Below are 24989 nucleotides of genomic sequence, written 5' to 3' on the forward strand. Positions count from 1 at the left end.
TGCAGTAAAGAGCTCACTAGACGGGTGTCTCTGCACCTCTGGGGCTTCGATGGGGGTGTTTGACCCAAAACTGCTGGAATTCACCCCAAAATAGGCCCTTGTGCCAAAAACATCCATCTCCAGAAAATGCACGGCCCCAAAAATTGCCTGATTCCCCCTGAACTTCTGCAATAAAGGTGTCACCCGATGGGTGTCTTTTTATCCCTGGGGCTTTGTGGGGGGTGTTTGACCCCAAACTGCTGGAATTTGCCCCAAAATAGGCCCTTGCACTGAAAACGTCCATCTCTGAAAAATGCATGGCCCCAAAAATCGACTGATTCCCCCCAGACTACTGCAATAAAGGTGTCGCCTGATCAAGGTCTCTGTGTCTCCGGGGCTTCGTGGGGGGCCGTTTGACGCAAAACGGCCAGAATTTGCCCCAAAATAAGCCCTTGCACCCAAAACACTCCTTAAAAAAAAACAAATAAACAAACTAACCCATTTTCCCCAAATAATCAACCCCCCACCCTTCCGCAAGAAAGCTCTGCGGGGGGGGGGGGGTGGACCCCCAAAACCACGTAAATCCACCCCCCCAAAAAATCCCCCCCCACCAAAAAAAAGAAGAAAGGAAGCTAAATGCTCCAAATTATAATTATTAATAATAATAGTGATAATAATGATGTTAATAATAATGATGATGATGATAATAATAATAATAAAGGAGCAAAAGGCCCCAAGTCCCGCCCCCTCCCCGCCCCCCCGGCAAAACCCCCCTCGAGGGAAGAAGCCGCCTCGAAACCGCTGCGTCCGGCCTCAACGCGGCGGCGATGCTGCCGCTGCTGCCGCCGCTGCCGCCGCTGCCGTCGCTGCCGCCGCTGCCGCTGCCGGCGCTGCTGGCGCTGGGGGCGCTGCTGGCGCTGGCGGCCTGGCGGCGGCTGCGGGGCCCCCCGGAGGGGGGGGGCCGGACCCCCCCTCGGGCTCTGCCGGGCCCCCCCGCGCTGCCGCTGCTCGGCGGCGCCCCCCACCTGCTGCACCCCGCTGCCCCCCGGCACCTGGGCGCCCTGGCGCGGCGCTACGGGCCGGCGCTGCGGCTGCGCCTCGGGGGGGGTGGTGAGTGCCGGGGGGGGGGGGGACCCCAAATTTGGGGGGGAGGGGGAGGGAAGGCGAGGAGGGTGGGATTCCCCTGCGGGGCCCCCACGTCCTGCTCTGCTGCTCCGTAATGGCTGGGGCCCCCCCCCCCAAATGCCTCCCTGCCCCCCCCGCACCGGCTTCTGCACCCCTAAATCCCCCCCCTGCGTCCCTAAATGCCGCCCTGCACCTCCGCACCGGCTTCTGCACCCCCAAATCGCTTCCTGCACCCCTTCACCGGCTTCTGCACCCCAAATCCCCCCCCCCTGCACCCCCGGAATGGCTGGGACCCCCCCCTCGCACCCTTAAATGCCGCCCTGCCCCTTCGCACCAGCCCCTGCAACCCCAAATCCCTCCCTTCACCCCCAAACCGACCCCTGCACCCCCAAATCCTTCCCTGAACCCCCGAACCGGCTGGGAGCCCCCTGAACCCCCAAATGCCTCCCTGACCCCCCCGCGCCGACTTCTGCACCCCTAAATCACCCCGTACACCCCCGAACCGGCTGGGAGCCCCCTGCACCCCCAAATCCCACCCTGTGCCCCCAAATGCAGCCCTGCACCTCCGCACCGGCTTCTGCACCCCCAAATCCCCCCCCCTGCACCCTCGGAATGTCTGGGACCCCCCCCGCACCCTTAAATGCCACCCTGCCCCCTTGCACCAGCCCCTGCAACCCCAAATCCCTCCCTTCACCCCCAAACTGCCCCCTGCACCCCTAAATCCCCCCCGCCCCCCCGTACCGGCTTCTGCACCCCCAAATCCTGCTCTGCACCCCCGAACTGGCTGGGAGCCCCCTGCATCCCCAAATCCCACCCTGTGCCCCCAAATGCCGCCCTGCACCTCCACACCGGCTTCTGCACCCCCAAAAACCCCCTGCACCCCCGGAATGTCTGGGACCCCCCCCACCCTTAAATGCCTCCCTGCCCCCTCGCACCAGCCCCTGCAACCCCAAATCCCTCCCTTCACCCCCAAACCGACCCCTGCACCCCCAAATCCCTCCCTGAACCCCCGAACCGGCTGGGAGCTCCCTGAACCCCCAGATGCCTCCCTGACCCCCCGCACCGGCTTCTGCACCCCTAAATCCCCCCCCTGCGCCCCCGAACCGTCTGGGAGCCCCCTGCACCCCCAAAATGCCGCCCTGCACCCCCAGACCAGCTTCTGCACCCCCAAATCCCACTCTGCACCCCCGGAATGGCTGGGACCCCCCCCACGCACCCCCAAATGCCTCCCTGCCCCCCCGCACCGGCTTCTGCACCCCCAAATCCTGCTCTGCACCCCCAAACTGGCTGGGAGCCCCCTGCATCCCCAAATCCTGCCCTGCACCCCCAAATGCTGCCCTGCACCTCTGCACCCCCGAATTGTTCCCTGCACGCCCGAATCAACTGGGACACTCCCTGCACCCCCAAATCCCTCCCTGCACCCCCAAATGCCTCCCTGCCCCCCCCACAGGGGTCTCTGCACCCCTAAATCCCCTCCTGCACCCCCAGAATGGCTGGGACCCTCCCTGCACCCCCAAATGCTTCCCTGCACCCCCACACCCCCACATCCCACCCTGCACCCCTGAAATGGCCGGACCCCCCCCCGCACCCCCAAATCCCTCCCTGCACCCCAGAACCAGCTTGAAGCCCCCCTGCACCTCCAAATGCTTCCCTGCACCCCCAAACTGACCCCTGCACCCCCAAATCCTGCCCTGCACCCCCGAAATCGGCTGGGACCCTCCCTGCACCCCCCCAAAATCCTTCCCTACACCCTTAGACCGACCCCTGCACCCCCAAATCCCTCCCTTTGCCTCCAAACCGCCTGGGACCCTCCTGCACCCCCAAATCGCTCCTGCACCCCCAACCCATCTGGGATCCCCCCCCGGGGTTTTGGGGACCCCCCGGGGGGAGTTGGGGGGCTCCCCATGGATTTGGGGGCACCTCGAGGGGTTGGGGGGGTGGGGACCCCCCCTGCGGGGTTATGAGGGGTTTGGGGGGGCTCCCCACGGATTTTGGGGGGCCCCCGGGGGGGTGCTGGCAGGCACTGGGGCACCTTGAGGGTTTTGGGGACCCCCCCCGGGGGGCTTTCGGTGGTGTTGGGGCTCCCCACGGATTTTGGGGTACCTCGGGGTGGGTGCGGGGTGCCAGCAGGCACTGGGGTACCCCAGGGTTTTATTGGGGGGGTTGGGGGCTTCCCCATGGATTTTGGGGGCCCGGGGGGGGGTTTGGAGGCTCCCCAAGGATTTTAGGGGCCCCCCCCGGGGGTTTTGGGGGGAGTGTTGAGGCTCCCCAAGGAGTTTGGGGCCTCCCTGGGGTGGGGTTGAGGAGTTTGGGGGCTCCCCACAGATTTTGGGCCCCCGCAGGGGGTTTGGGGGGGTGTTGGAGGCTCCCCATGGATTTTGGGGCCCCCTGGGGGGGTGGGGGGGTGCCGGCGTGCATGGCCCCCCCCTCTCCCCCCCCCCCCCCCCCCCCCCGCAGACGTGGTTGTGCTGAGCTCGGTGGAGACCATCCGTGAGGCCTTTGGGCGCCGCTGGGGCGCCTGCGCCGGGCGCCCCCCCAGCTACCTGGGTACGGGGGCGGGGGGGGGGGGGTATGGGGGGGGCTATGGGGGGCTATAGGTGTTATGGGGGGGCTGTGGGGGGCTGGGTGGGCTGTGGAGGACATGGGGGCCGGGGAGGGGGCTATGGGTGCTGGGGGGGCTATAGGGGTTATGGGGGTTGTGGGGGCTATGGGGGGGGCTGTGGGGATTACAGGGCAGGGGGGCTGAGGGGGCTATAGGGGCTATGGGGGTTGTGGGAGGGCTATGGGGGGGCTGTGGGGTTTTTTTGGGGAAGCTGTGGGGGGCTGTGGGAGCTGTGGGGGCTGTGGGTGCTATGGGGGCTGTGGGTGCTATGGGGGCTGTGTGGGGCTGGGAGGCCTGGGGGGGGCTGTGGGTTATGGGGAGGCGATGGGAGCTATAGGGGTTATGGGGGCTATAGGGGTTATGGGAGGACTGTGGGGAGTATGGGGGGGGGCTATGGGGTGCTGTGGGGGCTACAGGTGCTTTAGGGGGCTATGGGGGGGGCTATGGGGCGCTGTGGGTGCTATAGAAGTTATGGGGGGGCCATGGGTGGTACGAGACTGGGGGGGGGCTATTGGGAGCTATAGGGGCCTATGCAGCTGGGGGCATATGGGGCTGGCTGAGGCCCTTTGGGGGGGGCCCTATGGGTCGGGGGGGGCCCTATGGGTCTGGGGGTGTCTATAGGCCTGGAGGGGGATACGAAGGGGAGCTATAGGATGGGGGGGGACCCCCAAGGGGCTGGGGGGGCCCTATGGGGCAGGGGGGGGCCCTATGGGGTTGAAGGGTCCCCTAAGGGGCTGGGGGCCCCATAGGGGTTGAGGGGTCCCCTATAGGCCATGCGGGGTCCCTATGGGGCTGGGGAGTCCCTATGGGGCAGGGGGGGCCCCCTATGGAGTTGAAGGGTCCCCTATGGGGCTGGGGGCCCCTATAGGGCATGGGGGGTCCCCTATGGGGCCCCATGGGTCGGCGTGCCCACGGGTGCCCCCCCCCCCCCCCCGCAGCGGGGCTGGTGTCGCGGGGGGGGCAGGACCTGGCGCTGGGCGACGTCTCCCCGGGGTGGCGGCGGCAGCGTCGGGCCACCCGCGACGCCCTGGTGCGGGCCCAGCGGCGCCTCGACGCCATCCTCGAGCGGCAGGCCCAGGCCCTCTGCCAGGTGAGACACCCCCCCCCGAAACGCCCCCGGTTGCCCCAAAATGCCAAGAAATGCCAAAAAATGCCCCCAAAACACCCCCAAAAGCCAAAAATCACCCCCAAACGCCCCCAAACGCCCCCAAAACACCAAGAAACGCCAAAAGTCACCCCAAAATGCCAAAAAGGCCCCCTGAAACCCCCCAAATGCCCCAAAAGACCAAGAAATGCCCCAAATCAACCCAAAATGCCACAAAAGGCTAAAAAAAAGCCCCCAAAACACCAAAAGCGCCCCCAAACGCCCCCAAAGTGCCAAAACCCCCAGAAATGCCCCCAAAAGCCAAAAATCGCCCCCAAATGCCCCCAAAATGCCAAGAAACGCCAAAAATCACCCCAAAATGCCAAAAAGCCCCCCCCGAAACCCCCCAAATGCCCCAAAAGACCAAGAAATGCCCCAAATCAACCCAAAATGCCACAAAAGGCTAAAAAAAAGCCCCCAAAACACCAAAAGCGCCCCCAAACGCCCCCAAAGTGCCAAAACCCCCAGAAATGCCCCCAAAAGCCAAAAATCGCCCCCAAATGCCCCCAAAATGCCAAGAAACGCCAAAAATCACCCCAAAATGCCAAAAAGCCCCCCCCGAAACCCCCCAAATGCCCCAAAAGGCCGAGAAATGCCCCAAATCACCCCAAAATGTCACAAAAGGCTAAAAAAAGCCCCCAAAACACCAAAAGTGCCCCCAAACGCCCCCAAAGCGCCAAAACCCCCAGAAACACCCCCAAAATGCCAAAAAAATGCCTCCAAATGCCAAAAAACTCCACAAAAACGCCCCCAAGCTCCCCCCAATGCTCCCAAACACCCTCCGAACGCCTCAAAACACCCCCCTGCCCCCCAAAACGCCCTGGGACAACCCTGGGATGTCCCGAATCGCCCTCGAAATGACCCGAATGTCCTAAAATGCCCCACAAACACCCCCCAGTTGCCCCCAAATGCCCCGGGAATACCCCCAGATGCCCCTGAATGCCCCCCTGAAATGCCCCCCCAAATGACCTAAAATGACTGAATTGTCCTAAAAATGCCCCAAAACACCCCTGGTCACCCCCAAATGTCTCCTAATTCCACAAAACGCCCCCAAATGCCCCAAAACACTCTGGACCACCCCAAAACACCCCCTAAGGCCCATGTAATGCTCCAAAACACGTCCCGGAAGAGCCCCAGAATGTCCCAAATGATCCAAAATGCTCTGAAATGCCCCCAAATCACCCCCAAATGGCCCCAAATCTCCACCCAGCGCCCTCAAGCGGCCCCAAATGTCCCCAATCCCCCCCTTGAAATGCCCCAAGGCATCCCAAAAACCACCCCAAAACTGCCCTGGGTTTCAGGGCAGAATAACCCCGAAAGACCCCAAAACTCCTCAAATCACCCCGAATTCTCCCGGTGCCACCAAAGGCCTTGGAATCACCCCCCAAAACACCCCAAATCACCCCCAAACCACCCTGTGCCCACCCCAGGCACTCGGAATAACCCCAAACCACCCCAAACACCTCCCAACTGCCCCACTGCCCTGAGGACCCAAAACTCCCCCGAATCGCCCCGAATTGCCCCAGGATTTCCGGCGCTACCGGGGGGCCCCTGTCGATGTGGCCGAGGATTTCGCCTTCCGCACCTGCAGCACCATCTGCAGCCTCATCTTCGGGCACCTGGTAGGGACCCAGGTGTCCGGGGGGGACCCAGGCATCCGGAAGGGGCCCAGGTGTCCGAGGGACCCGCATGTCCAGGGGGGACCCAGGTGTCCAGACGGATCCAGGTGTCCAAGGGGCCCAGATGTCCAGGAGGGACCCAGTCATCCAGGAGGGGCCCAGGTGTCCGGGGGGACCTGGGTGTCCAGGAGGGGCCCAGGCGTCCAGGAGGGACCCAGGCATCCGGGAGGGACCCAGTCATCCAGGGGACCAAGGCGCCCAGGGGGGACCCCAGGCATCCAAGGGGGAACCAGGTATCCAGGAGGGACCCAGGCATCCGGGGGGGGAGGGGGGAACCAGGTATCCAGGGTCAGCCAGGGGCCCAGGTGTCTGGGGAGGGACCCAGGTGTCTGGGGGGACCGAGGTGCCTGGAGAATCCCAGCATCCAGGAGGGACCCAGGCATCTGGGCCCAGCCAGGGGACCCAGGTGTCCAGAGAGGGACCCAGGAGTCCGGGACTGCCTGTGGGTGCCCGGGGAAGGGGACCCAGGCGTCCGGGGAGGGACCCAGGAGTCCGGGCCACCGCAGATGCCCCCCGAGGCTGAGGTGCGAGACTTCACCCGCTGCATCATGGGGCTGCTGGAGCTGTGGGGCCGGGCCAGCGTGCGGGTGCTCGACCTGCTGCCCCCCCTGCGGGTGAGCCCTATGCCGGGGGGGGGGGTGGGGACGGGGGACCCAGGCATCCGGGGGGTGGGGGGGGGACCCAGGTGTCTGGGGGGGGGGGGGAAAGGGGACCCAGGCATCCAGGGAGGGTTAGGGGGGACCCAGGTGTTCGGGGAGGTCAGGAGAACCCAAGTGTCCAGGGTGGGTTGGGGGGGACCCAGGTGTCCAGGACAGTCCTGGGGATCCAGGGGACCCAAGTGTTCGGGGGGGGGGGGGGTCTGGGAGTTTGGGAAGGGGTTGGGGGGACCCAGGCCTCCAGGGGACCCAGGTATCCGGGGAGGTCTGGGAGTTTGGGAGGGGGTTGGGGGGGACCCAGGCCCCCAGGGGGCCCAGGTGTCCGGGGGGCCCAGGCATCCGGGCTGACGGGCGGCCGCAGGTGCTGCCCAACCCGACGCTGCGGGAGCTGCTGCGCCTCGTCGAGCGCCGCGACGCCTTTGTGCAGGCCCAGCTGCAGCGGCACGAGGTGGGGGCCCAGGCGTCCGGAGGGGGGGGGCAGGTGCCCAGGAGGGACCCAGGCGTCGGGGTGGGGGGGAACCAAGGTGTCCGGGGGGACCCAGACGTCCTGGGGGACCCATCCAGGAGGGACTCAGGCATCCAGGGGCCCAGGCATCCGGGAGGGACCCAGGTGTCCGGGAAGGGACCCAAGTGTCCAGGGGGACCCATATGGGAGGGACCCAGATGTCTGGGGGGGAGGCAGATGCCCAGGGGAGGGACCCAGGTGTCTGGGGGGGCCCAGGCATCCGGGAGGGACCCAGGCATCCAAAAGGGGCCCAGGCATCCGGGGGAGGGGCCCAGGTGTCCGGTGGCTGAGACACCCCCGCAGGCAGCCGGCTGCCCCCCCGGCGGGGTGCTGGGCGAGCTCTGGCCGGACCCAGGCATCCGGGGGGGGCCGCTGGGCCCCGACCGCCTCCACATGGCCCTCGTGGACCTGTTCATCGGTGGCACCGAGACCACGGCTGCCGCCCTGGGCTGGGCCGTCGCCTTCCTGCTGCACCGCCCCGAGGTACACGCCACGCACACGCCAAGCACACGCGTGTCCGGGCTCCCCCGTGTGTCCCGGGTCCCCTTCCCCCTCCTTCGCCTTCCTGCTGCACCGATCCGAGGTAGATGCCAAGCACACGCCAAGCACATGCATCCAACATGCCATGCACATGCCAAGGATACGCGTGTCCAGAGTCCCCCTGCGTGTCCCTGGTCCCCTTTCCTACCCCGGCCTTCCTGCTACACCACCCCGAGGTGCACACCATGCACACGCCATGCACATGCATCCAACATGCCACGCACATGCCACAGACATGCATCCAACATGCCACGCACACGCCAAGCACATGCGTGCCCGAGCTCCCCCGTGTGTCCCGGGTCCCTTTCCCTGTCCCTCCCCTTCCTGCTGCACTGCCCCAAGGTACACACCATGCACGTGCATCCAGCATGCCATGCACATGCCAAGGACTCGTGTGTCTGAGGTCCCCCCCCCACGTGTCCCAGGTCCCCTTCCCCATCCCTTGTCTTCCTGCTGCACCGCCCTGAGGTACATGCCATGCACACGCCAAGCACATGGCATGCATACAGCAAGTACACGCCATGCACACGCCATGCCCATGGCATGCACACGCCACACATATGCAACACACTACGCACATGCCACGCACATGCATCCAACACACCAAGCACGTGCGTGGAGCCACGGGGGGTGCACACACGTGACAGGCTGTGTGCAGGGGCTAGTGGGGTGGGCGAGCGGGTGCACACACGTGACAGGCTGTGCGCGGGGGCTGGTGGGGTGGGCGAGCGGGTGCACACGTGTGACGCGGGCATGGGCGGGTGCTGGCGGCGCGGCATCCATACGGGACGTTGGCATGTGCCGCTCCCGTCGGCCTGTTGCGCATGCGTGACAGCAGCACACGTGCATGCGGGAGGGGTTGGGGCGCAGCGTACACACGTGACATTAGCGCGTGTGTCACCATCAGCGGGACACAAGCATATGCAGCCACCATTGGTGTGTTGCACACACGTGATGTCAGCATGTGCATGTGCAGATGGTGGCAGGGTTGCGTGTCACCATTGCTGCATCGCACACGCATGATGTTGGCGTGTGCAGTTGCCATCAGTGCGTTGCGCCTGCGTGACGGTGGCACGTTCAGTCACCATTGGTGCATTGCACACACACGACATTGTCGCGGGCAGTCGCTGTCAGTACGTCGCACATGTGTGACGCTGGTGTGTGCAGTCGCCGTTGGTGCATCGCCCACACTCGACAATGATGTGTGCAGTCACCACCACTGCATTGCACATGCACAACGTTAGCGTACGCAGTCGCCATCGGTGCATTGCACACGTGTGACAGTGGCGTGTGCAATTGCCATCAATGCACCACACATGCGTGACGCTGGCGTGTGCAATCGCCATCGATGCACTGCACATGCTCAACGCCAGTGTGTGCAATCGCCGTCGATGCATTGCATGCATGCAACATTGGTGCATGCAATCGCTGTCAGTGCACTGCACACGTGTGACACTGGTGCGTGCGATCGCTGTTGGCGCCCCGCACACGCGTGACGCTGGGGTGCCGCCGGGCACAGGTGGCGGCGGGGGTCCGGGCGCAGCTGGCCGAGGAGCCGGGCGGGCACCGGGGGCTGCTGGGCGCCACCGTCAGCGAGACCCTCCGCCTGCGGCCCCCCGCGCCCCTGGCGCTGCCCCACCGTGCCTGCACCCACACCAGGTACTGCACCAGTATGCACCAGTATGGACTGGGGTGGGGGGGGTGCTGGCTCCCAGCCCTTCCCAGTCCAGCCCAGTAACCTGGGGACCAGTGGAGGCAGGGAGGAGGGTCCCCAGGGCCTCCCAGTGTATCCCAGTGCATCCCAGTCCCTTCCCAGTGCCCTCCCAGTGCCCCCCAGTACATCCCACTCCCTTCGCAGTCCCCTCCCAGTGCCTCCCAGTCCCCTTCCAGTACATCCCAGTCCCTTCCCAGTACCTCCCAGTGCCCTTCCAGTGCCCTCCCAGTGCATCCCACTCCTTTCCCAGTGCCATCCCAGTGCCTCCCAGTACATCCCAGTCTCCTCCCAGTTCCCCCAGTCCCCTTCCCAGTCCTCCCCAGTCCCCCCCAGTCCCCTCCCAATTCCCCCCAGTCCCCCCCAGTCTCTCCCAGCACCTCCCCGTGTCCCACAGCATCGCAGGGGTCCCGGTGCCCCGCAACTCCTTGCTCATCCCCAACCTCTTCGCCGCCCACCACGACCCCGACAAGTGGCACCGACCCGAGGACTTCCTTCCAGGTGCGCCGGATGCCTGAGGTCCCCCCCTGCCCCCCCCCAGCTGCCTGGGCCCCTCCCGAATGCCTGGGTCCCTCCCGGATGCCTGGGTCCCCTCCCAGACACTCAGGTCCCCTGAATCCCTTAGGGTCATTTCCTACCCAGATGCCTGGGTCCCTTGACTGCCCCCCCCCCCCTTGGGGTGGGTTCCTGCCCGGATTCCTGGGTCCCTGCCTGGACACCTGGGTCCCCTGATCCCCTTGGGGTCATTCCCTGCCCGGTCACCTGGGTCCCTTGACACCTTGGGGTGGGCTCCCTGTCTGGACACCTGGGTCCCCACCCGGACACCTGGGTCCCTTGACACCTTGGGGTGGGTTCCCTGTCTGGACACCTGGGTCCCTTGACCCCCTTGGGCTGGGTCCTTGCCCGGATACCTGGGTCCCCTGATCCCCTTGGGGTCATTCCCTGCCCGGACACCTGGGTCCCTTGACACCTTGGGGTGGGTTCCCTGTCTGGACACCTGGGTCCCCGCCCGGACACCTGGGTCCCTTGACCCCCTTGGGCTGGGTCCTTGCCCAGACGCCTGGGTCCCCTGATCCCCTTGGGGTCATTCCCTGCCCGGTCACCTGGGTCCCTTGACACCTTGGGGTGGGCTCCCTGTCTGGACACCTGGGTCCCCACCCGGACACCTGGGTCCCTTGACACCTTGGGGTGGGCTCCCTGTCTGGACACCTGGGTCCCCACCCGGACACCTGGGTCCCTTGACACCTTGGGGTGGGCTCCCTGTCTGGACACCTGGGTCCCCACCCGGACACCTGGGTCCCTTGACACCTTGGGGTGGGCTCCCTGTCTGGACACCTGGGTCCCCACCCGGACACCTGGGTCCCTTGACACCTTGGGGTGGGCTCCCTGTCTGGACACCTGGGTCCCCACCCGGACACCTGGGTCCCTTGACACCTTGGGGTGGGTTCCCTGTCTGGACACCTGGGTCCCTTGACCCCCTTGGGCTGGGTCCTTGCCCGGATACCTGGGTCCCCTGATCCCCTTGGGGTCATTCCCTGCCCGGACACCTGGGTCCCTTGACACCTTGGGGTGGGTTCCCTGTCTGGACACCTGGGTCCCCGCCCGGACACCTGGGTCCCTTGACCCCCTTGGGCTGGGTCCTTGCCCAGACGCCTGGGTCCCCTGATCCCCTTGGGGTCATTCCCTGCCCGGTCACCTGGGTCCCTTGACACCTTGGGGTGGGCTCCCTGTCTGGACACCTGGGTCCCCACCCGGACACCTGGGTCCCTTGACACCTTGGGGTGGGCTCCCTGTCTGGACACCTGGGTCCCCACCCGGACACCTGGGTCCCTTGACACCTTGGGGTGGGCTCCCTGTCTGGACACCTGGGTCCCCACCCGGACACCTGGGTCCCTTGACACCTTGGGGTGGGTTCCCTGTCTGGACACCTGGGTCCCTTGACCCCCTTGGGCTGGGTCCTTGCCCGGATACCTGGGTCCCCTGATCCCCTTGGGGTCATTCCCTGCCCGGACACCTGGGTCCCTTGACACCTTGGGGTGGGTTCCCTGTCTGGACACCTGGGTCCCCGCCCGGACACCTGGGTCCCTTGACCCCCTTGGGCTGGGTCCTTGCCCAGACGCCTGGGTCCCCTGATCCCCTTGGGGTCATTCCCTGCCCGGTCACCTGGGTCCCTTGACACCTTGGGGTGGGCTCCCTGTCTGGACACCTGGGTCCCCACCCGGACACCTGGGTCCCTTGACACCTTGGGGTGGGCTCCCTGTCTGGACACCTGGGTCCCCACCCGGACACCTGGGTCCCTTGACACCTTGGGGTGGGCTCCCTGTCTGGACACCTGGGTCCCCACCCGGACACCTGGGTCCCTTGACACCTTGGGGTGGGTTCCCTGTCTGGACACCTGGGTCCCCGCCCGGACACCTGGGTCCCTTGACCCCCTTGGGCTGGGTCCTTGCCCGGACACCTGGGTCCCCTGATCCCCTTGGGGTCATTCCCTGCCCGGTCACCTGGGTCCCTTGACAGCTTGGGGTGGGTTCCCTGTCTGGACACCTGGGTCCCCGCCCGGACACCTGGGTCCCTTGACACCTTGGGGTGGGTTCCCTGTCTGGACACCTGGGTCCCTTGAACCCTTGGGCTGGGTCCTTGCCCGGATACCTGGGTCCCCCGATCCCCTTGGGTTGGGTTCCCTGCCCGGACATCTGGGTTCCTCCCTGGGCACCTGGGTCCCTTTCCATATACCTGGGTCCCTGAATCCCTTGGTGTCATTCCCTGCCCAGACACCTGGATCCCTTGACACCTTGGGGTGGGTCACAGCCTGGACACCTGGGTCCCCTGAACCCCTTGGGGTCATTCCCTGCCCGGACACCTGGATCCCTTGACACCTTGGGGTGGGTCCCAGCCTGGACACCTGGGTCCCCTGAACCCCTTGGGGTCGTTCCCTGCCCGGACACCTGGGTCCCTTGACCCCCTTGGGTTGGGTCATGGCCTGGATGCCTGGCTCCCTTCCCGGATGTCCTGGGTCCCTGACATCGCCCCCCCGCAGAGCGGTTCCTGGAGGAGGGGCCGGGGCGGGCGCTGGTGCCCTTCGGCTGCGGGGCCCGGGCCTGCCTGGGCGAGGGGCTGGCGCGGGCCGAGCTCCTGGTCTTCCTGGGCCACATCCTGCGCAACTTCCGCCTGGAGCCGCCGGCGCCCGGCGTCCTGCCCAGCCTGGAGGTCACGGCCGGCACCGTGCTGCGCTGTCCCCCCTTCCGCGTCCGCCTCATTGCCCTGGAGCCCTGAGCCCTGCCTGGACACCTGGGCCTGCTCAGATGCTTGGAACCACCCGGACACCTGGGCCCGCTCGGATGCTTGGAACCACCCGGACACCTGGGCCCACTGGGACGCCTGGGCCCGCTCGGCTGCCTGGGCCTGCCCAGACTCCTGGGACCACTCAGACACCTGGGCCCGCTCAGACACCTGGGACCTCTTGGTCTCCTGGGACCACCTGGACACCTGGGGCCGCCCAGACATCTGGGACCTCTTGGACACCTGGGACCTCTTGGACTCCTGGGACCACCCAAACACCTGGGCCCAGTCAGATGCCTGGGACCATCCGGACGCCTGGGACCTCCCAGACACCTGGGGGCGTCCAGACGTCTGGGAGTGCCCAGACACCCGGACGTCTGGGACCACCCAGGCACCGAGACACCTGGGGCCACCCGGACGCCTGGGCCCACATGTGCCCCGGATGCCTGGGTCCACCCCACGCTGCCTAGACACCTGAGTTCGCCTCTGCTCTTCATGCCCAGACACCTGGGTCCACCCCGGATGCCTGGGTCCACCCTATGCTCACCCGGACACCTGGGTCCCCCGGACGCCTGGGTCGTCTCACGGCAGCACCCTCAGTTGCTCGCAGCTTTTATTGCTCTCCCATAAAGGCTTCACCCGCCCCGGCCTCCTTCCTCGGTGCCGCCCGGACGCTGGGGCTCCCCGGACGCCGGGGCCCCCCGGACACCTGGGCCCGCTCAGTCGCGCTGCGGCCGCAGCTTCATCTCCGTGAAGGGGATGGAGAACTCGAAACCCTTCCAAGGAAACCAGTTGATGCCCTGCGGAGAGCAGGGACCCCGTCAGCACAGCCCTATAGGCGCCTATAGGGGCCTTGAGACGCTGCCCTCCCCAGGCCCCGCCACAGGCCGCCATGCACCCTCCCATAGCCCCTAGAGGCCCCCCTGTAGCCCTTATGGGCCCTCCACGGTCCCTACAGCCTCCCTATAGCCCCATAGGTACCTGGCGGCTGCAGGCAGAGTTGTGGGGCTCCTATCCCCCATAGCACCCATATAGGACCCCCCCACACTGAATTCCCTGGTATAGCCCCCCCCCATAGCCCCTGTAGGCTCTCCTATAGCCCTGATTAGTCCCTTTACGGCCCCTATAGCCCCCTATAGTCTCTATAGGCTCCTGGTGGTCATGGGAGGGAGCCGTAGGGGCTGTTGAGGTTGGCACAGTGGCAATTGTGGTGCCTCCTAGGGCCCAGTAGAGACCCCATAGCTCCCTATAGCCCCCCATAGCCCTCATACAGACTCTGTAGCCCCCTACAGGCCCCCATATCCCCCTTATTGCCCTCCTACAGCCTGCTATAGCCCTCTATAGTCCCCCTGTAGACCTCCTATAGCCCCCCATAGTTCTCCGTGGCCTTCATAGCCCTCTCTAGCCTGATATAGCCCCCCCATAGCACCCCTATAGCCCCTCATAGCCCTCCTATGGCCCCCCATAACCCCTCATAGCCCCTTTAGCCCCCTGTAACCCTTATACCCTCCCTATAGCCCCCATATCCCCCATAGCCCTCCTATAGCCTCTCATAGCTCCCCTATAGCCCCCTATATCTTCTATAGCCCCATAGCCCCTATACCCCCCATTCCACCATAGCCCTCATAGTTCCCCTACACCCCTCCATGGCACCTGGTGGTTGCAGGCAGTGCTGTAGCCCCTATAGCTCCCACAGGATCCCCTATAGCCACCATATCCCCCATTCCCCTATAACTCCCACAGCCCCTATAGTCCCCATAGCCCCTATAGCCCCCATAGCCCCACAGGGCCCTGGTGGCACCTGGTGGTCCCGGGGGTTGCCGTAGCGCCCATTGAGGTTGGCATAGTGGCAGTTGCGGTACCACCAGGCGCCCGTGTAGGACACGGCGCAGGGACGGGGACGTCCCCGGGGGTCCCGGTCCCGTGTCGAGAAGGGGTTGCCCGCGTGGTAGCCCAGCGCATCCCCTGCAACAGGCCACCGCATCACCAGTGTCACCAGTGCCACCATGACCCCAGACCCCCATAACTATGAGACAGCGACCTTCAGGACCCCCATATCCCCATCATGGGGACACCAGACTCCCATACCTAGAAGATGGGGACCTCCAGGACCCCCATATCTCCATCATGGGGGCACCAGGCCTCCATATCTATGAGACAGGGACTTTCAGGACCCCCATATCCCCATCACAGGGACACCAGACCCCCATATATACGAGCCAGAGACCCACAGAACCCCCATACCTCCATCATGGGGACACCAGACCCCCATATCTAGGAGACGGGGACCTCCAGAACCCCCATATTCCCATCACGGGGACACCAGACCCCCATATCTAGGAGACAGACACCTCCAGGACCCCCATATCTACGGGACAGAGCCACCCAGGACCCACCCCAAGGGTTGGGGACCTCCAGGACCCCTGTGTCCCCAGACCCCACCATGGGCCGGGCCCCCCTCCCCGTGTCCCCCATGTGCCCACACCAGCAGTGCCACTGTAGGCGCCCAGGTGGAGGCGGAAGTCATCCTCAGGGCCAGCGACGGCAAAGTTACGGTAGCGGGCAAAGGCGGCCTCGTCCGGCGTCCGCAGGTCCACCCGCAGCTCCATGGGGCGCCCCCGGGTCAGCGCGTGCAGGGCCTCGTTGCCTGCACCCAGACGCCTGGGTCCCATGGGGTCCCCGGCACTGCCCAGACACCTGGGACCCTCCCCATAGCCACCCGGATGCCTGGGTCCCTCCCAGGGGCCACCTGGACCCACCTGGACACCTGGGCCCCTTCTAGATGGCATCCAGACCCACCCGGATGCCTGGGTCCCTCAGGGCTGCCAGGGCACTGGGGGCCTCCCCAAGGTTGCCCAGATGCTTGGGACCCACCCAGATGCCACCCGGACATCTGGGTCCCTCCCAGGGGCCACCTGGACATCTGGGTCCCTCCCAGGGGCCACCCAGACCCACCCGGACACCTGGGTCCCTCCCAGGGGCCACCAAACCCACCTGGGTCCCACAAGGCTGCCCATGTACCTAGGGCCCACTTGGGTACACCCAGACACCTGGGTCCCTCCCCAGGGCCCCCCAGATACTTGGGTTCCTCAGCAGGGTTCCCAGCCCCCCCCCCGGACACCTGGGCCCCCCCGGATGCCTGGGCCCCCCAGCAGGGTTCCCAGCCCCCCCGATGCCTGGCCCCCCTGGACGCCTGGGTCCCTTGGACGCCTGGGTCCCTCGGACATCTGGGTCCCACAGCAGAGCTCCCAGCCCCCACCCCCCAGCCACTTGGGCCCCCCCGGACGCCTGGGCCCTCACCGAGCCAGAACTCCTGGGAGAGGTTGCCGAAGCCGCGGGCGTACTCGGCCCAGCCCCGCCAGAAGTCGGTGAGGCCGTTCATGCGCCGCTGGAAAACCTGGGGGGGGGGGGGGGGGCAGGGTCAGTGACACCCCCCCCCAAAATCTTCCATGACCTCCCTTCAGGGCTCCTCATGGACCCCTCTGACTCCCCAGGGACTCCCTCCAACCCCCTAGGACCTCTCTATTGCCTCCCTGGGGTGCCCTCCTGGACTCCCCCCAAAGGACCCCTGGGACCCCCCCTGCACCCCACAGGTAACCCCCCCAGGATACCCCATTGCCCCTCTGGACCCCAATTACCCCCCATTGCCCTTCTGGGACCCCCACACATCCCCCAGGGACCCCAAAGAGCCTCCCCAGACCCTCCAGGACCTCCACTGCCCCCCAGGAACCTCCCTACACCCCCCCCAATTGCCCCCCAGGGATCCTCATTGCCCCCCTGGGACCCTCCTACACCCTCCAGGGACCCCCAGGGACCCTCATTGGCCCCCAGGGACCCCCCCAGGACCTGCCATTGCCCCCCAGGCACCCCAACACCCCCTAGGGACCCCCAGGGACCCCCCAATTGCCCCCCTGAGACCCCTTTTGCTCCCCCAGGACCCCCTTACACTCCCCAGGGTCCCCTGGGACCCCCCATCGCCCCCTCCATCTCCCCCCCCAGCCCCCCCCCCGGACCCCCCAACCACACCAGCCAGCCGCCGCCGTCGGTCTCCATGTCGCAGAAAACCCGCAGCGGCCGCTCCGGGTCGCCGCCGAGGAAGATGAGGGTCTCGCGCGAAGGCCCTGGGCCGTTGAGCTGCTCCTCGGCGCAGTCCCGGGGGTACGGGAAGGGCAGGGGCGCTGAGGGCACCGTGGCGCCTTGGGACCCAGGCATCCTGGGGGGGCCCAGGAGTCCGGGGGCCCTCCCCATGGCAGCCCCCACACCCTGCAGCCCCCTTTCCCCCTGCCCCCCATGACGAGGACCCAGGTGTCCGGGGGACCCAGGCATTCAGGTCCCCCCCAACCCCAGGGACCCAGGTGTCCGGGTGGCCCCCAGCCCCCACCAAGGGACCCAGGTATCTGGGTGCCCCCATCTCCCACCAAAGGACCCAGGTGACCGGGTGCCCCCCATCCCCCCTCCCCCAAAAGGGACTCAGGTGTCCCCCATCTCCCACCAAGGGACCCAGGCATCCAGGTGCCCCCATCCCTGGGGACCTAGGTATCCGGGTGCCCCCATCTCCCACCAAAGGACCCAGGCGACTGGGTGCCCCCCATCCCCAGGAACCCAGGCATCCAGGTAACACCATCCCCCATCCCCAGGGACCCAGGCATCCAGGTGCCCCCATACCCGGGGACCCAGGTGTCCGGGTGCCCCCCACCCCCCCCGGGGGCCCCGGCATCTGGCTCACGGGTGTCAAAGGCAGCCTCGAGGGGGGCGCTGGGGTGGCCCCCGTCCAGGGCCCGGAGCTGCACCCGGTAGCGCCCGGACGGCTCCAGCCCCCCCAGCTCATGGGTCACCGCCTTGGGGGGCAGCTGCAGCGTCTTGGGGGGGGGAGGCGGTGGGTCAGCAGGAGGTCCGGGGGGGGGTGTCACAGGGTGTTAGTGGGGTCCCCAGGGGTGTATTGGGGTGCTCAAGGAGGGAATTGGGGTGTTATTTGGGTCCCCAGGGGGTATTGGGGTTCCCAGGGGGTATTGGGGTGCCCAGGGGGATATTGGGGTCCCCAGGAGGGTATTGGGGTGCCTGGGGGGGAAAATGGGGTGTTATTTGGGACTGCAGGGGGTATTGGGGTCCCCAGGTGCCTGGGGAGTGTAATGGGGTGTCACTGGGGGGTACTGGAGTGCCCAGAGGGGTTAAAGGAGTGTCATTGGGGTCCCCAGGAGGATACTGGGGTGCCGAGGGGGATATTGGGGTGTCGTAGGGGGGTACTGGGGTGCCCAGAGGGCGTTGGGGTGTCCTTGGGGGGTACTGGGGTGCCCAGAGGGGTTAATGGGGTGTTATTGGGGTCCCTAGGGGATATCAGGGTCACCAAGGGGGTCATGGGGTGTTATTAGGTGTCCCCAGGGAGGTATTCAGGTGTCCAGGGGAGTCATGGGGTCCCCAGGCTTTGGGGGAAGTGGGGGGGGGTCAGAGTCTGGGGGGGGTCACGGTTGGGATTCGGGGTTTCAGGAATTTGGGGGTTCAGGGACAGGGCTGGGAGTCAGGTTTGGGGGTACCTGGGGGTCGCCGTCGGGGGGGCCGTAGGAGAGGATGTAGCTCTCAGGGGGGGCACTGGGGGGGTCCCAGCGCAGCTGGGCACTTCGGGGCGTCACTGCCTCCACCCGGAGCCCCTGCGGTGCCGCTGGATCTGGGGGGAGCCGCTCGCGTGGGTCTGGGGGGTCCTGCCCCACACCCATGCTCCCCAGAGACCCTCAGGCCTCCCAGACACCCCCCAGACCCCTCCAGAGACCCCCAGACCCTCCCACAGATCCCAGAGACTCCATAGACCCTATAGCACCCCATAGACCCCAAAGACTCCCCATAGACCCCACAGGTCCCCCATAGATCACATAGTGCCGCATAGACTCCATAACATCCCATAGATCCCCATAAACTCTCCTAGACTCCATAGTGCCCCATGGACTCCATAACACCACAGAGATCCCCATAAACTCCCCCCCATAGAGCCCATAGACCCCACAGAACCCCTACAAGACCCATAGACTGCCACAGATCCCCCCACAGACCCCATAGCACTCCACAGACCTTGCAGACCCCCCCCCATGGACCCCATAGACTCATAAATCTCATAGAGCCCCATGGAATCCATAGCACCCCAGAGACCCTCCCCATAGGCCCCACAGACCTCCCGTAGAGCTCCACAGACCCCAGAGATCCTCCCATAGACTCATAGACACTACAACTCCCCCACGGTGCCCCATAGTGCTCCATAGTGCCCCAAAGACCCTACAGACCCCCACTGGACCCCATAGCACTTCACAGACCCCATCATGCCCAATAGAGTCCCACAGAGCCAATAGACCTATAGACTCCATACAGCACTGTAGACTGCATAGCACCCCCAAAACCCTCACAGTGCCCCCCCATGGATCTCACATATGCAATAGAGCCCTAGACACTCCCATAGACCAATAGCACCCCACAGATGTCATAGCACCCTAGAGAAACCATAGGCCCCCACATAAAGCCCTTTAGACACAGCATGGACCTTCTGGGGGCATGGAGACATCAGAGACCCCACAGGCAATAAGGACCAGGGGAAATGGAGACATTGGGCACCCACCAAGGGACACGGAGGTATCAGGGACCCACAGCCAACCTCACCTGTGACCGCATCAGTGTAGATGGGGCCCAGACGTTTCTGCCCCCACACTCCATACAGGTTGAACTTGTAGAGGTGGGTTGGAACCAGGTCGGGCACAGTCGCTGTGCGGGACCCACCATCCACGGGCAGCACCTGGGGCTGCCCTTGTGCATCCTTGTACTGCACTGTGAAGGAATCAAAGGTGCCCTCGGGGACCGTCCATTCCAGCTGGACAGAGGTGGGGGTGACGTGGGAGGCTGTGAGCTCCCCCAGGCGGGGCTGGGATGGTGGCTCCTCCTGCGATGGAGCCAGGGCTGCAATGGAGAGGGCACAGTGCAGGGCACTTTGGGGACAGACAGCCACCCACCCATCCTTTCATCCAGCTATCCATCCATTCATCCATCTAATCATCCAGCCATCAATCAGCTCATCCAACCATCCACATACCAATCCATCCATCCATTTGTCCATCTCTCCCTCCAGGTTTCCATCCACCCAATCACACATTCCTCCATGCGCTGTTTTCCATTGCTCCATGAATTCCTCCCTCTCTCCCTCCATCCATCCAACAGTTTGATTCTCCATCCAACCACCCATTCAGCCCAGCATCCACCCACCCAATCTTTACGCCATTTGCCAACTTGACCACCTACCCATTTATGCATCTGTTCATCATTCAAGTCATTCATCCATTCATCAGTCTGTTTAAGCATCCAGCCATTTGTCCATCCGTCCTTCCACTCAAACATCTGTCCATCTGTACGTCTATGTAATCATCCACCCATCTGTTCGTCCTTCCACCCAACCAGCCATCCATGCATCTATCCATGCAGCCAGACTCCATTAGACCAGCTTTTGTCCATGTGTCCATTCCTGCATCCATTTATCCATCCTTTTCTCAGTCTGTTCTTTCACCCATCCATCCATCTCTTTATCTCTCCACCCAACTGTCTACCCATCCAGCTGTACATCCATCAGTCCACTCTTCCATCCATAGCTCCAGCCATCCTATTGCCCATTTCTCCATGCACCTTTTGCACCTCTTAGGCCTTGATTCCACCTGTCCATCCAACCACACAATTATCCATCCTTCCATCCATCCATCCTTCCATCCCTCCATCTATTCAAGCAATCCCTCATCCAGCCAGCCAGACAGGCCATCATCCATCCATCCATCCATCCATTCATCCATCCATCCATTCTTCCAACCTTGCATGCATCCATTCCTCCATCTATCCCAAAGTCAGCACCCAAGACCTTCCCCCTGCCCAAGCTCCTGCCCTGATGCAAACCCAGGGCAGCAGCTCAGGCCCAGGGCTCAGAAGGGACATGGGCAGTGCCCACAGCCACCCTCACCTGTGACTGCATCGGTGGAGATGGGGCCCAGACGTTTCCGCCCCCACACTCCGTACATGTTGAACTTGTAGCGGCGGGATGGAACCAGGTCAGGCACGGTCACTGTGCGGGACTCGCCGTCCACAGGCAGCACCTGGGGCTGCCCTTGTGCATCCTTGTACTGCACCATGAAGGAGTCAAAGGTGCCCTTGGGGACAGTCCAGTCGAGCTGGACAGAGGTGGGGGTGACATGGGATGCCGTGAGCTCCCCCAGGCGAGGCTGGGATGGTTGTTCCTCTTCTGGTGGGACTGGGGCTGCAATGGAGAGGGCATAGTACAGGGCATGTTGGGGACTGACAGCCAGCCATCCACCCATCCTTACATCTATCCATCCATCCCTTTATCTATCCAAGTAATCCATCATCTAGCCATTCAGCCAGGCTCGCATCCAGCCAGCCAGCTAGCCAGCCGACCAGCTAGCCAGTCATCCATCCATCCATCCATTCCTCCAACCTCGCATGCACCCATCCCTCCATCCATCCCCAAGTCAACACTCAAGACCTGTTCCCCCTGCCTGAGCTCCTGCCCCACTCCTAACGCAGGGCCCAGAAGGGACCGAGTCAGTGCCTGCAGCCACCCTCACCTGTGACAGCGTCGGTGGAGACGGGGCCCAGACGCTTCCGCCCCCACACTCCATACATGTTGAACTTGTAGCGGCGGGATGGAACCAGGTCGGGCACAGTCACTGTGCGGGACCCACCATCCACGGGCACCACCTGGGGCTGGCCTTGTGCATCCTTGTATTGTACCATGAAGGAGTCGAAGGTGCCCTCAGGGACAGTCCAGTCAAGCTGGATGGAGGTGGGGGTGACGTGGGAGGCTGTGAGCTCACCTAGGCGGGGCTGGGATGATGCTTCCATCTCCGATGGAGATGGGGCTGCAACTGAAATGGCACGATTCAGAGTATGTTGGAGACAGACAGCCACCAACCCATCCATCCTTTGATCCAGCTATCCATCCATTCATCCATCCATCCATCCGTTCATCCATTCATCTATCTAATCATCCACCCATCAGTCAGCTCACCCAACCATCCACATACCAATCCATCCATCCATCCATTTGTCCATCTATTCCTCCAGACTTCCATCCATCCACTCATTTCTACATGAACTATTTTCCATCCATCACTCTATGAATTACTCCCTCCCTCCCGCCATCCATCCATCCAGTTCGATTCTCCATCCAACCACCCATTCAGCCCAGCATCCACCCACCCAAACTTTATATAACCCCATTTGCCAACCCAACCAGCCACCCATTTATCCAACTGTACACTGATCAAGTTATTCGTCCATTCATCAGTCTGTTTAAGCATCCAGCCATTTGTCCATCAATCCTTCCACTCAACCAGCTGTCCATCCATCCATGCATCCATCTATCCATGCAGCCATGCTCCCATTAAACCAGCTTTTGTCCACACATCCATTCCTGCATCTATTTATCCATCCATTTCTCAGTCCATTCTTTTACCCATCCATCCATCTCTTTATCTCTCCACCCAACTATCTACCCATCCGACCATACAACCATTGGTCTACTCATCCATCCATAGTTCCAGCCATCCTATTGCCCATTTCTCCAAGGAACCTTTTTGCACCTCTTAGTCCTTGAGTCCACCCGTCCATCCAACTACATAACTACCCATTCATCTATTCATCCACCCACCTATCCATCCATCCATCCATCCTTCCATTTGTCCAAACAATCCCTCATCCAGCCAACCAACCAGGCACACATCCATCAATCCATCCATCCATCCTTCTATCCATCCAGTCATCCATCCAGTCATCCATTCAACCCTCCAAATTTGCATGCACCCATTCCTCCATCGATCCCCATGTCAGCACCCAAGACCTGCTCCTGCCCTTCTGCAAACCCAGGGCTCAGAAGGGACCGAGTCGGTGCCTGCAGCCACTCTCACCTATGACAGCATCAGTGGAGATGGGGCCCAGACGCTTCCGCCCCCACACTCCGTACACGTTGAACTTGTAGCGGCGAGATGGAACCAGGTCAGGCACGGTCACCATGCGGGACTCGCCGTCCACAGGCAGCACCTGGGGCTGCCCTTGTGCATCCTTGTACTGCACCGTGAAGGAGTCAAAGGTGCCCTTGGGGACAGTCCAGTCGAGCTGGACAGAGGTGGGGGTGACATGGGAGGCTGTGAGCTCGCCTAGTTGGGGTTGCAATGGCAGTTCCTCCTCCGGTGGGGCCACAGCTGGGGCTGCAACGCAGACAGCACAATGCAGGGCACATTGGGGACAGACAGCCACTCCCCCAGACACCCCGGCAGCTTTCCACTTGTCAATCTGTCCATCCATCCATCCATCTAATCATCAACCCTGCTATCAAATTAAACAACCAGCCATCAACCCGCCCAAGTATCCACCCTCCCAATAATCCAGCTGATTCTCCACCCATCCTTTTCTCCATCCATTTACCCATCTATTTATTGTCCATTACTCCATCCATTCATCCATCAGATAACCCATCTTTCCATGAGCCTTTTTCTATCCATCAGGCCTTGAATCCATCCCTCCATTGAACTATTCAGCCATCTAAGCATTCTTTGATTTCTTCATCCAACCAATCAACCAACTGATCTATCCATTCTTTCATTCGATTATCAATCCAAGCATCCATCTATCCTTCCATTCTTCCACCCAACCATGCAGTCAGTGAACCAGCCACACACTCATCCAAGCATCCAATCAACCATCCATCCAGTCATCTATCCATCCATCCAATCAATCAACCATCCACTCATCTATCCATCCATCCAGTCACCCAAACAGCCACACACTCATCCAACCAGTCATCTTTCCATCCTTCCATCAGTTCAACCATACATCCATACCCCCAGCCCTCCAACCTTGCATGCACCCATCCCTTCATCCAACCCAATTCAGCACCCAGGACTTGTTCCCATTTCACAGATGGCCCAAATGGACAAGGATGGGCCATGATCACACCCCTGCCCCAGTCCTAACCAAAGGCCCAAGGGGGACAGGGACGATGCCTGCAGCCACCCTCACCTGTAGTGGCATCGGTGGAGATGGGGCCCAGGCGCTTTCGCCCCCACATCCCATACACGTTGAACTTGTAGCGGCGGGATGGAACCAGGTCAGGCACAGTCACTGTGTGGGACTCGCCATCCACGGGCAGCACCTGGGGCTGGCCTTGTGCATCCTTGTACTGCACCATGAAGGAGTCAAAGGTGCCCTCGGGGACAGTCCAGTCGAGCTGGATGGAGGTGGGGGTGACGTGGGAGGCCGTGAGCTCTCCCAGGCTGGGCTGGGATGGTGGTTCTTCCCCCGGCGGGGCTGGGGCTGCAATGGAGGCAGCACAATGCAGGGCATATTGGGGACAGACATCCACACATCCAGTCATGCAGCCAGCTATCCATCTATCCATCCACTCACCCAACCACACAGTCAAATCTGTCCTTTGTCCCTCCAGGCTTCCACCCATCCAGTCACCCAGTTCCCCATGCACCATTTTCCATCCCTCACTCTATGACTCCACCCAACCATCCAACAGTTCCATTATCCATTCATCCCAGCATCTGCCCAACCATTAATCATACCATTTTTAATCAACCCATCCATCCATCCATTTGTCTATGAAGTCATATATTTATCCAGCCAGCCAGCTACCCATTTGTCTATCCATCCACCTATCTACCAGTCCACCCAACCTTCCTCCCATTAAATCTGATATTTCTCCACCCAACCATTCATCCATCCATTTCTCCA

The 24989-nt window shown here is 63.3% G+C and overlaps 2 protein-coding genes across 2 annotated transcripts in view; one reads left to right on the forward strand and one right to left on the reverse strand.

The window, feature by feature from the left end:
• The first annotated feature begins 806 nt into the window (after positions 1-806).
• On the forward strand, positions 807-13222 carry LOC136996223 (steroid 21-hydroxylase-like). Its single transcript, XM_067317151.1, has 10 exons — positions 807-1089; positions 3562-3651; positions 4645-4796; positions 6377-6472; positions 7036-7143; positions 7547-7693; positions 8030-8173; positions 9750-9889; positions 10339-10442; positions 12979-13222. The coding sequence occupies exons 1-10, from the start codon at positions 807-809 to the stop codon at positions 13212-13214; spliced, it is 1500 nt and encodes a 499-aa protein (XP_067173252.1). The 3' UTR covers positions 13215-13222.
• A 593-nt stretch (positions 13223-13815) lies between these two features.
• LOC106497245 (tenascin-X-like) overlaps positions 13816-24989 on the reverse strand; it is a 43165-nt gene continuing 31991 nt past the window's right edge. Inside the window, exons 33-43 of the mRNA XM_067317152.1 lie at positions 24270-24563; positions 21818-22111; positions 21196-21489; positions 19860-20153; positions 18752-18876; positions 17947-18079; positions 17247-17398; positions 16521-16617; positions 15706-15867; positions 15022-15185; positions 13816-14020 (exon numbers count right to left, since the gene is read on the reverse strand). Of these exons, the coding sequence (XP_067173253.1) occupies positions 13940-14020; positions 15022-15185; positions 15706-15867; positions 16521-16617; positions 17247-17398; positions 17947-18079; positions 18752-18876; positions 19860-20153; positions 21196-21489; positions 21818-22111; positions 24270-24563 (2090 nt within the window). The 3' untranslated portion in view covers positions 13816-13939. The remainder of the gene's footprint in view (positions 14021-15021; positions 15186-15705; positions 15868-16520; positions 16618-17246; positions 17399-17946; positions 18080-18751; positions 18877-19859; positions 20154-21195; positions 21490-21817; positions 22112-24269; positions 24564-24989) is intronic.

The sequence above is a fragment of the Apteryx mantelli genome, unplaced genomic scaffold (genome assembly GCF_036417845.1).
Source record: "Apteryx mantelli isolate bAptMan1 unplaced genomic scaffold, bAptMan1.hap1 HAP1_SCAFFOLD_255, whole genome shotgun sequence".
Taxonomy (NCBI): domain Eukaryota; kingdom Metazoa; phylum Chordata; class Aves; order Apterygiformes; family Apterygidae; genus Apteryx; species Apteryx mantelli.